General features: G+C 40.1%; 1 protein-coding gene across 1 annotated transcript; it reads left to right on the forward strand.

Annotated features, from left to right (window-relative positions):
* Nucleotides 1–5639: 5639 nt before the first annotated feature.
* On the forward strand, nt 5640–9532 carry tlnrd1 (talin rod domain containing 1). Its single transcript, XM_008292740.1, has one exon. It carries the CDS (start codon nt 7249–7251, stop codon nt 8311–8313), a length of 1065 nt encoding a protein of 354 aa, XP_008290962.1. The 5' UTR covers nt 5640–7248; the 3' UTR covers nt 8314–9532.
* Nucleotides 9533–16658: the final 7126 nt, after the last annotated feature.

Consider the following 16658-nt stretch of genomic DNA (forward strand, 5'->3'; position numbering starts at 1 on the left):
TAGTTTACAGTGACATAAAACATAGAAATGCAAAAGATTTCACATTTCAAAGGAAGAACCAGCAAATGTGCGGCATTATTTGCAAAAAAATATTTTTTTAAATTTTAAAAATCTGTTATTTCAGCCTATACAGACCCTGTGCATATTGCCAGTAATGAATGATAACAAAGTAAATTTACTGAAGTATTTTGCCTTTGTGCAATTATAAATTTTATGTACTAATGACAACAGAAGTTGTCCTTCCCAAAAGCTGAAACAAATTAAGAGGAGAGTAAGACAAAAATCACTACCATGCCTCAATGAGAGGGGGTCCAATCTGTAAATCACACACTTGGGTGTTGACTATAGAGTGCAAAACCATGGTTGTACATGGATCTTAGCCTACTTTAAAATCACACAAAAATTCCACCTCTATCAGCTTTCTTCAAATGCTAAAAATAATTACAGTTGAACAAAAATATAAATAAACTAAAATAAGGTAATCCTGCATGAATTATGTGTATATTGTTGCTGAGAAACTCCTGTATTTGCAGTTGTTAAAGAAAATGCTTGCATGTGGTATTCCTTCTAAAATTAAGGATTTACTTCTTTCACAACTCGAAACAACAAATGCAACTTGTCTTTTTTGTGGAACAACTCTTACACTTACTCTGAAAATATTACAGAAAAAAGTATTATATTATGGTTTAGTTGAATACAAAAAATACAGTGGTTTATAGCAGTGTTATCAGCATATTTCAGTCATTTGAGAATATATTACAAGTACTTTAGAAAAATATAATCATTATTGTTTAGGAGTAGGAAGCAATTGTCCCACTGTCCAGTGACATGTAGACATTAATTTGGTAAAACATAGCCCTTTAAAATGTGATCAAAAAGCACATTCTAAGCAGTGATGCCTTACCAGTACCATAACAGTAAAATCCCCTCCATACTATAGGTTGGCTCAAGCATTCGACAGCTCAAACCTCAGTATTTTCAACAGTTACAGGTGCTGCCTTGCACATTAGAAGCCACTGACTGGTGGGACAATTTTTTTGTGGAATCACACAGCAGATGTGTTGGAGAGCACTGCCCTGACATCGGACTGGAAATGAGAAATTTACTCAGAAGAAGTGTCAATATGGTTGCACACTCTGAGAGCTACTTAACATTTTAGAAGCATACAGACACAAAATTTTTTCTCTTCTGTTGAGGGGCTGTGGCTCAGCTTGGCAGTTCAGTTCCCTCGTCCTCCACGTGTCACAGTGTCCTTGGGAAAGACACTGAACATCAAAGAACCCCAAGTTGCTCCCAATGGCAGGCTAGGACTTTCTACGGTAGCGCTGTTGCTATTGGTGTGCGAATAAGAAACACATTGTAAAATGCTTTAAGTACCACTAAGGTGGTACAGATCATTTACAATTAATTAATTAACTAATTACCTGCTTTTCAGTTAAACTTCCCAAACACTAAGCATGTGTGACAGTGTAAGAAAGAGCTGCCATGAACAAAAAGCACATATAGAATTTTTTTTTTATCACAAAAGTATTGTTTTGTTACTGTATAGTCGACAAAATACTACAGAACTACCTCAATGAAGTTGACAAAGAATTTAAATAGCTGAGTGCACTTACTGAGTGGTGCTTACATAGCACAAGAAAGTACATATCCACTGATGGACATTTCCTAAATTTGTAGCAGCTTTGATCACTTCTTTATAGTCATGAACAAAAGTTTACTTGCACTTGTAAAGACAGTGTATATCATGGCAGTCTTCAGTGTTTGATGACTCCTATAAAGGATTTTTTTTAATGATGGAATCTTTTAAACACATGCATCTTTGTCACAAAAAACAATCATACATTATCAAAAGAGATAGATTTTTATAGTTCTTCTGGAAAGTTGAACTAAATCTGCTGAGTCAAAAATATACATACAACTTTAAAGATCAGTTTTCATGATGTAGGCAGTTGTGTTAATCACATTTTTTTGTGACATGACTTGTTGTGAGTAATTACAATTGACTACATCTACTGACTTCTAGACTGGTGTCTCCAAAATCCTGACTACTATGGTATGCATGGTCTTTATATCCATCCATCCATTATCTATACACCGCTCAATCCTCATTAGGGTCGCGGGGGGGCTGGAGCCTATCCCAGCTGACTCAGGGTGANAATTTGTAGCAGCTTTGATCACTTCTTTATAGTCATGAACAAAAGTTTACTTGCACTTGTAAAGACAGTGTATATCATGGCAGTCTTGAGTTTTTGGTGACTCCTATAAAGGATTTTTTTTTTTTTTTTTATGATGGAATCTTTTAAACACATGCATCTTTGTCACAAAAAACCATCATACATTATCAAAAAAGATAGATTTTTATAGTTCTTCTTGAAAGTTGAACTAAATCTGCTGAGTCAAAAATATACATACAAATTTAAAGATCAGTTTTGGTGATGTAGACAGTTGTGTTAATCAAATTTTTTTGTGACATGACTTGTTGTGAGTAATTACAATTGACTACAGCTGCTGACTTCTCGGATCCCACTTAAATAGCTCCCTTTTGATAAACTTACCAGACTCAGCAACAAACGTTACTGTGGGAAAATCTACGGAGCTGAGTGTAGATCTGAAGAAGCTAATTGCTGATTTGAGCGAGAAAGGAAAGTTAATGGAGCTATTTCAAAGTAGCTACAGATCATAAAATGATCTGTGCAAACAGTTATTTGTAAGTAAAAAATGCATGGCACACTTGTGTCACTGCCATGACGAGTATGAAAACACAAACTATCATCTGCTGCTGAGAGAAAGCTGGTCAGAATGGTCCAGAGTCAACCAAGAATCACCAAAAAACCAGTCAGAAGGTTGGGTCTTGGATGTAGTTAAATGTTCCAACAAGACAATGATCCCCAAAAACATCAAAAATGCTAAAGAAAAATCAAGAAATGGCTAAATCAGGCTTGCATTAAGGTTTTAGACTGGTCTCTCCAAAATCCTGACTACCCTGGTATGCATGGTCTTTACATCCATCCATCCATTATCTATACACCGCTCAATCCTCATTAAGGTCGAGGGGGGACTGGAGCCTATCCCAGCTGACTTAGGGAGAAGGCAGGGGACACCCTGGACAGGTCGCCAGTCCATCGCAGGGCTACACTTAGAGACAGACAACCAAGCACACTCACATTCACACTTACGGACAATTTAGAATCAAAACGGAATCAGCCGTGAGTCAGCTTCGAACTTGGTCTTTACATGTGTATGTAAACTTTTGTTCTCGAATGTACATATTTAAGACTCTGAGTCTGACTCCTCATATATTTTCCTGAGGTCACTGAAGTTATGGTATTTGGATATTGAAACAACAGTGGAATGAAGCATGATAAGGAAGTATGAAGTACTCTGAAGCAATATGAAGCATGATAAAGGAGTGTGAAGCAGCATGAAGCCGAATAAAGCACTGTGAAGCAGAATTAGACAGTGTGAAGCAGTATGAAGTGTTATAAAGCAGAATGAGGCAGCATGAAACACTGGAAAGCAGAATGAAGAAGCAGTAAGCAGTATGATGCAGGATGAAGCAGTATGGAGCAATAGTAATAAGCACTGAAACACTATGAAGCCGTGTGAAGCACCCTGAAGCAGAATGAAGCAGTAGGAAGAGGTCTGAACCCATATGAGGCAGTATAAGGCAGCCTGCAGCAGAATCAAGCAATGTGAAACAGTACGAAGCACGAGAAAGCAGTATGAAGGAGAATGAAGCACAGTGAAGTACCATGAAGCCGTTTGAAGCACTGCCAAGCTATATGAAGCAGCAGGAAGTAAAATGAAGCAGTGTGAAGTAGTATAAAGCAGTAAGAAGCTTTATAAAACAGTATAAAGCAGTATGAAGAACATGGTGAAGGAGTATAAAGCACAATTAATAGCAATGAAATAGGATAAAGCAGAATGAAGCAGCATAAAGTGTTACCCATTAGTATAAAGTAGCAGAATGATGCACTGTGAAGCAGTCTGAAGTAGTATGAAGCTCAATGAAGCACTATGAATCAATATTAACCATGATCAAGAACTATAAAGCAGCATGATGCAGGATGAAGCAGTCTGACAAAGTATGAAACATCATAAAACACTATAAAGCAGGATAAAGTTCTGCCAAGTAGAATGCAGTAAAGCAACATGAAGCAGTACGAAGGAGTGCAAAGCACTATGAAACAATGTTATGCATGATAAAGCTGTATAAAACAGTATGTAGCAGCATAAAGCACTCTGAAGTTTACCACCATTGTTAGTAGAATACAATAATTGAACATCCTGCAACTTTCAGAAATAAAGCTACCAGAGGTGGCCTCAATCTAGTGGGCTACTCTGTTCTACTTAACTACTTGCATTTTTTGATACCTTTCCAATGTATTTTAGATGTATCGATGTTACTTCTTGGCCCCCTACAATGATTTAACACCAATTGTTAAAAGTTATTTTGCAGATTAAGAGGTTATATGCACCTTCAAAATTAAGATTCTTTGGTATAAAATAAAGTTCCAGAGAGATTACAACATCTGAACCATCTTCAGCAGTTGGGTCCTCATCTCTCTAATGTGTCAGTGACAATCACTTACTGTGTCATTATTTCTAACATAACATAGCGCAACTTTTGAAAAGGGCCCCACTGCATATGAGTTGTTTGCTTGCTGCCAATACTTTATTAGTTTTACCTATGCATAATTATGATTGCAAGACTTTTGTGTTTGTTTGCTTGCTTTTGTAGAAGAATTGTAGAGAACATTTTGGAAACGTCATCAAAGCAAACTAAAAGAGTGTGTAAAGATGTATTTGTGGGAGATAAGACAAGATGAGATAAGCCTTTATTAATTGGACAGTGGGGAAATTTGCACTGTTACTGCAGCAAAAGATTTTAGGGAATGTAGTACATATATATATAAACAAACAACAGTATGGCACATGAGCTAACTTAAACTCTAATTGCAAGCAGAGCTATGGCCACAGTTCTTAGATCGCTGAGCTTCTGAGTCAGTGTGCCAAGGCCAAATGATCTTAAATATTTTCAAACTTAGATCTTTGATGTAAAATGATTCCAACTACTTTGAATCACATGAAAAAAAGTATATATGTATTTATATGCTATTAATATGATATTATGTGTTAATATGAAGTTGATATGTGATACATAAGATGCTATTAATCACTTATTGATAAGTGATTAGTAGCACCCCTTATGTACTTATATATTAGGCATGTGAAGTTGTTGTATTAATATACCAGTACCCATGTGTATATACTGTTTCAACTGAATTATTTTGTCTTTTTGAGTATTGTATTTAGTATGGTTTTTTATTATATGTGATGATCTATCCATCTATAAAAATATGGAATAAAATATGTGACTATATGTATATATATGTCTGTTAGATGAATACCTTTGTGTGCTATTACATCACCCCAACATCCCCAGACTCAGCTTAAGAAGTACCGACAGGGTAAACCATAAATTGTTCATTCAAACTCTCCTCCAGGTTCTCAGAAGCCCACCGAGGACATGGCCTCGGGCCCTCAGGGGCCTTGGTGGTCTTGACCGCCAGCTGCTCGGTAAAAGCCGTGCTTTTATTTGTGAACACAGCAGCTTCCGGCCTCGGCAGCTGAGGGATGTGATGGTGGAGCAGCAGCTCGTCCTCATACTAACAGCAGCCTGAAACTCCGCGTAGTTCTTTGGCTACCGTACAACAACAGGGTTCCTCGGGACTTCGCTAAAGAAAGACAACGACCTGTTCACAGACATGGTGGAAAGTTAACTTTAAGCCGGAGGACTACGTGTGTTGTTCCGTTGCTACAACTTTGCTCAGTCCAGCAGCCGTTCAGCCGCGACCACACCCTCCCTGCTTCCTCATAGTACTGCAGCGGGAACGCGCAGCACGACTTTGAATCTCTGGGAATAACGGCCAGCTCTTGTTTACGGTTTCCTGGTCGTGGAATCTGCCAAAAACAATTGAGCTGTATGTTCCGAGACCGGCGGCTGGCATGGAAGTGAGGAACGAGTCCTCACAGAGGACATGCGGGGCTACGCACTGTCGGGTCCCGAGTTAAGACGCGGGGGAAGAGGTGGAGGGCGGACTGACGGACGATGCATATGGAGTCGAAGCGACCAGAGCAACTGCTAGCTTCTAACCCAGGGCTGTGTTTGAAGAAGAAGAGATTGAAAGTGGACTGAGGGGTTTGTGTTGGTGGACAGTCACCTTTTCGGTGGATTTTACTTGGGAGGACTCATGAAATGATGGTGCTGGAGGGAAACACAAGTCTTCCCGCTGTCCAGAAGAGCTGCCCGGGAGCTGCCCCGTCTCTAACCAGTATGAGTATGCCAGGCAGGTCAGACTCATTGGGTCAAAGCCGGACAAGATCTCGGTGCTGTTACAGGGTACTGGCTCTGACGCGAGTGGACACAAAATGATATCCTGTTGAATATGGTCACAAGAGACTTAAAACAACATCCACTTATTGTTGAGGTGATGTTTTTTTGGCGAAAGTCATAAAAAAAAGACCCAAAGTAAAGACATCTAAAGTTTTTAAAGTAGAACAGAGGCTGTTGAGCAGAGGGAATTCCAATTGGGAATATGTTGTGACATTATTTTTATAATTCTCAATCTGCACTTTGCCCTTTTGAAGGCACCTTGGTGGCACTGCAGTTTGTGTGTGAGTTCGTTTTAAATTCAGCAACCTGTGAATTCTTCTGTTCCACGGAAACCTGGGACTACAGTTAGCATATTGACCTGTTGTTTATGTTGTTCAGGGCATTTAAATTAATCTTCATAAGAGCATATAGCTTATTACACTGATTACTAAGAAGTAATGATATGTGTAACATTGTAAAATTACTAACAACCAAGGCCGATAACTCTGGGAATATGCCAGGTCACAGTCTAGACTTTTAATATAATATTCTTTAGGGACACATTAATTAACAATGGGGGTGTTGTAAGTAAATGCAGTAACTGAGCTTTGCTCTATCCACATGTTTACATTGAGAATGCATGTCCTGTGTGTTAACATGTGATGCACAGTTGATTACCTATACTCTGAAGGAATTTAAGGAAGACTGTTTGGCCAGTTGTTATTTAATATAGTTTGTAGAGAGCAGTGAGTTGAGGCTTGTTGTGGAAATGTCTCAAACAATGCAGTGTGCAACAGCAGAAAACTATAAATAACTGAACCCCTCCAGAAGAACAGTTTGACCCTCTCCCCCTGACTCCCCTCATTATTATGGCTAGTGGTGGCTCTGGCAAATCAGCTAGTGAGGGATCAACCAGCATACCCAGCGGCAGTTTGCAGCAGAGGAAGCGGCTCTCCTCCGTCTGTGACACATGTAAGGGCAAAATGCAGCTGGTGGCTGACCTCCTGCTGCTTTCCAGTGAGACCAGGCCAGTCATGACATCTGAAGGCGTGGCGGTGGCCGACACCTTTGACCAGTGCCGCGACACAGTCATCGCCAGGACTAAAGAGCTCTCCATTCTCACACATGACATCCAGAGCCAGCTCAACATGGGACGCTTCACAGAGGTGGGGGACCGCCTCCTGGAGATGGCCGACCTGGTGGTGTCTTTGACTGAGTGCTCGGCTCATGCTGCTTACCTGGCAGCCGTGGAGACCCCCGGCTCTCAGGCCTGTCTGTCTGGTCTTGTGGACCGCTACAAGGTGACCCGCTGCCGACACGAAGTGGAGCAGAGCTGCAGCATCCTCCGAGTCACACCCCTGCCAGATCTCACCCCCCAGCTCCTTCTTGAGCTCTCTCAGAACATCTCCACCAACCTCAAGACTCTGACGGACATCTCGTCGCTGGCCAGCGAGAGGTCCAGGGACCGTTTTGCAAAAGAGCAGTTCAAATTGAGTGTCAAGAGCATGAGCACCAGTGGCACAGCCTTCCTGGCGTGTGTCAAAGAGGTGAAAACCCAGCCTAGTGAACTGACCAGAAACCGATGTGTTCTCTTTAGTGCCGCTCTGGTCCAGGCTGTCAGTGCCCTGGTCGGCTTTGCTACAGAGCCACAGTTCCTGGGAAGAGCTGCGAGTATCTCAGCTGAAGGGAAGGGGGTACAGACTGCAGTGTTAGGAGGAGCCATGAGTGTGGTTTCTGCCTGTGTCCTACTCACTCAGGGCCTCAGGGATGTTGCCCAGCATCCTGAGAGCAGCTCCAAAATGGCAGACTACCGGGAGCGTCTACGTAACTCAGCATGTGCTGTGTCGGATGGCTGCACTCTGCTCACTCAGGCACTCAGAGAACGCTCCTCTCCGAGGACTCTGCCGCCAGTCAACTCACATTCTGTGAATTAGTTTAGGAAGAGGCAACATGGTCTCCAGTCCCCTTTGCGTTTTGTGATGTACCAAAGAGACTCACTTGGGTTATCCCTGTTCATCAGGTATAAGCTTGATTTATACTTCTGTGTAGAATCTACTCAGAGCCTGTGGAAGTGGCCTCTGCTGCTGTGGGCATTTATACTTGTGCGCTGGTGTATCTGCATCACGATGCAGTTACACCATGAAAATGCTAGTTAGCAGTGGGATGTCTGTGTCACTGTGTTGAGTTTCTTTTCTTCAAACTTAGCGGATCATGTTGAAGTTGGAGTCAGTAAACATTGAACAACATTTTTTTTTTACTGAAGTTATTGCACATATAAAAGAGAGTTGATGGTGTAAGCGAAAGAGTCTGTACATGGTTTAGTTGAACCATGGAAACTAGAAAACAGCATATGGCCACATTGGCATAATAATGGCTATGGCATTTGTACTTTGAGTGAGCCAGATACTATTACACCCTATAACACATTACATTTTGTTTCACGGAAACATCTTGCAATTAATACGCGATGTAAACACAATATGTTTCTTCTGAACGGGCCAATCACTGTTGTTACATTTCTGGGGTAGTGCATGTCAGGCTATGGTGTAGGCGCAGGCGAAGCAGCTACACCCTACCTGTGGTCTACCTGCTGTGTATGTTCAATGCAGAAGTATAAATCAAGCTTTATAGTCAGAGTAACACCAGAAAATGGCTGTGAGTGGGTCTGTTCTCGTGGTTGAAGTGTATTTGAATGCAGAGGAGCGTAAAACAACCACTGCAGGGTTTTGTGTTGCGCTGGATGTGACTCGACCCTTGTGAGAAATGGACCACTTGACCACTCTGAGCCTGATCTGAGCTCAGCTGACAGCCCACTCTCACCACCAGACAGCAGCCTTCAAACCTGAAAAGTTTACCTCAGTTTTTAGCTCCGGTGAAAACACCAGCCTTGATGATGGATGTAGCCTTGCTGTGTGAACCTATGGTTGGCTGACCTGCTCGATTAGATGTGCTTTGTTAGATTGGAAAGAGTTATCAGAGTGTCTCAGTGCTTGTATTTTTTCAGCATGTGTGAATTCTTAATTCGTAAAAAGCTGCTGTGAGTGTGTGCCATAGGTTTTACACTATTTACCAGACTTTCCATAGTATTTTCAAGTGTTTTGACCATGCATGTAATGGAGTATTTATTTCAACTATTAAAAACGTTGTTTCTGATATGCTGTTTGGGGTTAATGTGCTTCGAAAGACCAAACTTAGTCGAAAGATCTATTCACTTGACACATTTTCTGTGTTACCTTTAGTGGTGTCTGTCTGTGATGATAGTTCAGTTATATTTGTCCCAGTTTGGAGTTGTCTGTCTGTGAGATTTCTTCCTTTCACATCAGTATAATGAAGTTAATGAGCTTTGTGATATTTATAGCATTGAAAAATGCCATTAAAGGGAAATTAGAAAGTCCCCTGTAAGGGTTTTTATGATGTAACAAATGGGTATTAGTGGTTTAAAAATAATGCATTGTAGATTAAAACCTAGAAAAAAACACATTGATAGGTTTTGAAACATCTTGAGAACCTTATGTAGACTCACCAACCGTTCCTAGTAATGATTTATAGGGGATGCATTCGCCATTAATATATATTTTTTTAAACTTTGTGTGCTTCATTGGAAAATTCCCCCCCAAAAACTTTAAATAATGTTGATCATTGTATTGGTATTGAGGCAGATGTGTCATGGACAGATATAATATTTGCACAAATACAAAAAAGTTTTTTATAGCAATACACAACTATTGGACAGAATAAATGTGCACATTTTTTGTACTTTGGGTGAATCGACCCTTGAACACAAAGTCAGTTAGGATGGAGTACGCTGTTTGTCTGGGTTTCCTGCTAAAACTCTTGTAATTTATTTCATGGGATTATCCTGAAGTCACTATGTGTGGGTAGAATGTGATTAAGAAGTGGCAGACTGGTGAGAGAAGTTTTATTACATCAGTTAATTGTTAATCTTAATATGCAAGTGTTGATAATAACTTTACAATAATGACAGTGCCAGGGGAGATAAAGTAAAAATGTCTTTTTCTTTTTTCAAAAGTAGCACCCTCACACTACAGGGTTTAACTACAGGTGCATAGGTGTTTACAGTAAAATGTATATTAAGTTATTAAAATTGAGAGGACTAATTATGCAGGAATTTTGTTCCTGTGAGGGGTACACTGTTCGATTGTGTTACTGGATTATTCTTACTGATGCATTATTGTGTAAGTAGCATTGTAATATGGTAAATGTGCGGTCGCTATGCTGTGGAGATTTATTTTCAATAATACGCCATACATTGATGATAGGTTTTATGTGTAAAGTCTGAAAGTAGCAAGGAACTAATAAGTAACACCAACACATTAAGCTAGTGGAGTATAAAGTACAATATTTCTCTCTGAAATGAACAAAGGTAAAAGTATAATAAAATTAAAATTCACAAGTAAAGCACAAATACATAAATATTGTACTACACTGCATGTGCTAGTGCTGAAACAACTAGCTGATTAATTGATTAGTGGAAACAACATTGGAAAATTTGACATCAGTTTTAGTAATCAATAAATTATATTTAGTCATGAATTTACTGTTAGTTAATATGAAGAATTGTAGCTTTGTTTTGCTTTGTATGATTGTGAATTGAATACCATGGAAGTTGAATATCAATTAGACAGAACAAGACATTTAAAGACTTCACACTGGACACGTAAATAGTGACAAGATTTTTAAAAAACTTTTTGAGACAGAATTAAGAGAGAGAGGTAATAGATAGTTTTAATTAAAAAAATAAAATAAAATCAGTAGTTGCTCTTCAACTGGGTATCAAGGTGGCTCAGTGGTTAGTACCGTCGCCTCACAGCTAGAAGGTCCCCGGTTCGCGTCCCGGTGAGGACACCTGGGCTCTTTCTGCGTGGAGTTTACATGTTCTCCCCATGCAGCATGGGTTCTCTCCGGGTTCTCCAGCTTCCTCCCACAGACCAAAAACATGTTGAGGTTAATTGATGATTCTAAATTGTCCGTAGGTGTGAATGTGAGTGTGCTTGGTTGTCTGTCTCTAAGTGTAGCCCTGTGATAGACTGGTGACCTGTCCAGGGTGTCCCCTGCCTTCACCCTAAGTCAGCTGGGATAGACTCCAGCCCCCCATGACCCTAGTGAGGATTAAGTGGTGTATAGATAATGGATGGATGGATAGTTGCTCTGCTTTACATATCCTGCTTGTTATGTGTTTAAGAGAGTTTATGCTTCAGCTTGACCTGGTTTTGTGCTTCTGTCAGCAAACATCCTGCTACAATGTTGAGCAACACACTAAGTCAGGACAAAGAGGTGGATACCTGTAATCAGCTTCATCTTTGAAAAACATAGATCAATGACGTTTTGCACAAATCCTTCACCTCATGTGATTTTTTATTTTATTCTGTCAGGTACGTACCATCTGCATTTTTATTCACTACAAAGACATTTTTTCAGACTGAGTATGAATGACATGGACCTTAACAGTATGCAGTTACTGAGCCGAATGCATTCATTGTATTTGCATTGTCAGGTAGTGTCACACTCGTTTCTCACAGCAGACATGTTGACAGGTCACAGTGAGGAAGCCACAGGTGTAAATAATAAATGATGGCTGTATTCCATTTAGCTGCTTCAGTTTCAGGGTGATGAAGGAGTTCATGCTCGCTACTGTTGTGGTGCCATGAGTAACCAGGACATTTGATATAACAGAGCCATTGTTCATTTGATCAGGCAGACGTGTACTTTTCCTACAACGACAAGTCCAAATGAAGCAGAATGAAGACTTTACTAAAGGAATAGTTCAACATTTTGAGAAATTCACACATGCTTTCTTTAGAAGAGTGAGATGAGAAGATTAGCATCAGTCTGTGGTTGTGGTCAAACAGTCAAAACATTTCTTCCTATGACTTCTCCTAAACACTTTCCCTTGATGGAAAATGTCACAAGGTCAAGGAAAGCTGTAAAGGACAGATCATGAGGACAAAGCAAAAGACAACCACAGTTTCAAGAAAATCCACATGCACTTACACCATGTAACATAACCATGCAATTGTGGATTTGTTGATGTGCATTTGCTTTAGATTTAGAGTGCATTACTCTGAATATTGCTGTCCAAGGAATTGTGGGATGGCATTATCTTCTTTTGTTTTGTAAGGATGGACCAGTGTGTCCCAAAGGAGATAAGAAAGAAAGCACTGAAGCACTTTTCTATAGCATTTAAAGAATTCAACCGGCTTTTATGAATTCTACTTAAATAATTCTGGGTCAAATCACTCACTTAGGAACCTTCAAGCTGTGTGTTGATGGTGCTGGAGCTATGGTAGGATTAGCCTAGCTTAGCATAAAGACTGGAAGCTGAGGGAAACAGCTAGACTTGCTGTAATAAAACATATGCATACCAACAACTTCCCCCAACAACTTTTCTGTTTATTTTATGTGCACTGAATAAACAAACAAAATATGCCTCAATGATTTAACTAGTTAGTGTTGGTAGGCCGTTTTTTTTTTCTTTTTTTTTTCCTTTTCGTCATTCTATCCTTTTCCTGCTGCTTCCTGTCTTAATGGTAAGCCAGATCAGGAACTATGCCGAGTTCAGCTCTATATTTAACACAGACTTCAGTAAATTTTGGGAAAGCACATTTCCCAATATTTTAAAGGATTCCTTCAAGGTCATCATTACATATAGAAGGGGTTTTCCTCTTATAACTGTTCATCATTTAAAAAAATAAATAAATAACAAAAAAATAGGCTGGTTGTCAGAATTCAATGATGCATCTATGTCTACCCATAAAATTCACCCATTGGTGGAGCATCGTGATAATGTGATATTTTGTCATATGGACATCCTGGAATCAGCAGTTACACAGGTACATATAGGTAAACACCATTCACAACATTAAAGTTGTGGTTACCCTACTACTGAAATGTGTTTCTGATATTTTATATGACTTGGCAGTCAATAATTTGAGAAGAGCTTAAAATCAAATGTTATTTAAGCCAAATGTTGACTTTTTAACCCAAATTTCATTTTTTAAGCCGCACTTGACCAACTCTTAAAATAAACAACCATTTAAAGTTCTCTTGTGATGGGAACTTGTGCAGTTTGTAAAAATGTGAATCTTTACTCTCCTCTACGCTGTGTGATGTTAAAGCAGCATTCTTGCCGTCACATCCCAGTACAGGGAGCAGCATCCTGTGTCCTCCTGCTCTGCCCTCGCAATTGTAGTTGAAAACTGCTATGACTCATGACCTCGTAAAAATATAAGAAACACTTTGCTGGATTGTACATTTTAATCTATTGCAGTTGGAAAAAAAGGCAGAATTTGTCCAGCAAATTTATCAAGGAGAACAACAAGAACAAAGAGCAAGAACACTGACTTTGCCTACTTTAGGTCCTCAGGTAGCGGGACCCAGACAGTAAAGGCCCCGTCAGTGGACAGTAACAAGTCAGGATTTTGGGACCATCAGTCTTTTACCCTTACCAGCTACATCTGTGAGGTGAAAAGTCCTGAGAATTCAAAAAGTAGTGGCAGACTCTCCCAGAGCAGAGTGTTGAGCTGCTTCCTGCTGCACTGAAAGAGTGTCTGCTTTTAAAGGCCCCGGTGCAGCTGGTCTGCTAGTTAGCTGATCACTCACCTGCTGGCTGAAGTCTGTGGCGGGGAAGGGGAGAGCAGACAGTTTGTCGCAGCGAGTACAATTTTTCAGTCAATATTTTCTACTTCATTTACTCACACATAAAACTACACACTGGTTTTGCTATATCTTGCAAAAGAAGTAAAAGGTCAACTTTTTTATATTTAAGAAAAACTACTGCAGAGTTCAAACCTCTCTCTCTGCCTTTGTTAAGCGCTATGAGATGACTTTTTGTAAATATGCGCTATACAAATAAAATTGAATTGAATTGAATTGAAAAAAAACACCACACAACTATCTTTCATCAGGTAATTCAACTCTTACTGCTTTTGTCGAAGAACACAATCATGTCTGTTTTCAAACACCATATAAATTGTGAATGAGTGAGCTGAGAAGAAACAGCTGCAGGTGACAAACTGAAAATGTATAGTAAAATAAAAAAGTGGTGCAGAAGTCCAAAAGCTGCATTTCATACTACAAATGACAAATATCCCTTCTTTGATGCAGTTGCTATGTTATAATAACTCATTCTAACATGATGTAACTAGGATGTATTTAACTATTCAACAACTATAAACATGTAAGTGAAAGCTTTAAATCCAGTGCTTTAGCTTTCTTGTGACTTCCTACAATGCTGAGAAGCTTTCAGTGCTTCTCCATCCTGCACTTTTTAGCCGTTCTGACAGCACTCGGTGAAGCCAAAACTGTTGGCCCACAACAGGAAACCTATAGCCTGCGCTATCAGGAGTGGTTTCCTTAACACGACAAAATACTGGAGTCGTAATTTCAGGCAAGGTTTCGCCCATTTCCTGCTGCAGGAGGGAAACACTTGCCTATCCTATTCCCCAGGGAAGCTCCAACCCCCGTGGGCTGCAGACATCCGTCTCAAAGGAGAAGGAAGCTGCCAGTGGACGACAGAATTCTGAATTCACTCACAGACATGCTGACCCTGTGTGGCTGCCAGTTGTACTGTAGCTCGGTTTGTTGGTCAGAGGAGTTTCTAACAGGAAAAAAACTGTTTAACTAAATGTGTTTTCTTTTAAATCCCTGAGTTTGGCACCACAGAAGGTGAATATCCTTTTTGTTTGCAAGGCAGGCCAGCGCATTAGGTTTCCAGGTGTGTTGTGGTAACTTGAGAAAGGCAAACTGATCCCAGGTGCATTATTTATGGGTTTGTTTCACTGATTAAATAATAGTGTTAATGCTTTGACGCAGAGGATGTACAAACACTTCAAGAGAAATGACAAGGTCGTCTGGTAATATTACTGATACGTTGGATTTTCTTTTTTAAGCCAAATATGTATTGTTTCACCAAGACTGCTTTTTGTAGTTTTAGCAATAAATAACCTCAGTCTCATGAACAAACGCAACACCGAATTATTACTTATGTATTCTGGGCATCATTTACTGTACATGCTCAGCTATCAGTGGTTTCTTCAGAGTCTTTATAGGAAGATAGACTGACAATATCTGTAACATTATACTCAGAAAAAGAAAAACCGTAAATTCACTTCTATATGCTGAAGGAGTAAACATTCTCTATACTCACCTAAATATTATTTTAAAATATACAAGATGATTTTGTCACATCACAGCCAATTTGGAAGCCTTTCACAGTTCAATGTACAACTTGACCAAGGGGGTTTAAACACATATGTAAACTGAGAAAGGACTTAGCAGACATCTTGTGTTAAACATCCATCCATCCATCCATCCATCCATCCATCATCTATACACCGCTTGATCCTCACTAGGCTCATGGGGGCTGGAGCCTATCCCAGCTGACTCAGGGTGAAGGCAGGGGACACCCTGGACAGGTAACCAGTCTATCACAGGGCTACACTTAGAGACAGACAACCAAGCACACTCACATTCACACCTACGGACAATTTAGAATCACCAATTAACCTCAACATGTTTTTGGACTGTGTGGGAGGAAGCCAGAGAACCCAGAGAAAACCCACGCTGCACAGGGAGAACATGCAAACTCCACGCAGAAAGATTCTGGTGCCCCCACTGGGACCTGAACCGATGACCTTCTAGCTGCGAGGCAACAGTGCTACCGACTGCGCCACCTTGCAGTCCATTCTTTGGCATATTTATGGATTTTGTACTTCATGGATTTTGTACAACAAACAAATAAACAACAAAAAACAAAAAATAAAATCTTTTAATGAGATTCTAAAACATCTGAACAAGGTCTTTAACATGTAAATCACTGTAAAGTCAACGTAATGTTGAGAAGCTAAACACTTGAATTGAACCACTTTCCCACAATACACACAGTGGAGGCCATTAGATGGGAAACTTCAGCAGAGCTGCTTTTGAACAGGGACGGAACGTGAACCTACTGTTGTTGCAGGTGATGGAACTAAACAGCAAGCTATTTTACACAAAAAATAACACACACTCACACTCTTTTCACACTCAGCTGCAGAATGTGGAGACTTGGCTGTTTCTCAAGTTCATTTTTAATTCCAGGCCTAGCCCTTCTTTGGCTCCCACCACAGCACAGAACTGACCTTTAACCCTAGCTATGTTAAGACCCTATTTTTCTTTTGGACCTGCCTGCGGGGAAGAGCTGCTCGGCTGGACTCCTTCCCACCCACACCCTGACCTTTAAGTCATAATGGTTTAAGGGGCTTTTTTAGATTCAGAGTAG

The sequence above is a fragment of the Stegastes partitus genome, unplaced genomic scaffold (assembly GCF_000690725.1).
Source record: "Stegastes partitus isolate 25-593 unplaced genomic scaffold, Stegastes_partitus-1.0.2 Scaffold828, whole genome shotgun sequence".
NCBI classification, from domain to species: domain Eukaryota; kingdom Metazoa; phylum Chordata; class Actinopteri; family Pomacentridae; genus Stegastes; species Stegastes partitus.

Bases quoted from the DNA above. Each gene is read 5' to 3' on its own strand.
- tlnrd1 (XM_008292740.1), top strand. From the start codon at position 7,249: ATGGCTAGTGGTGGCTCTGGCAAATCAGCTAGTGAGGGATCAACCAGC.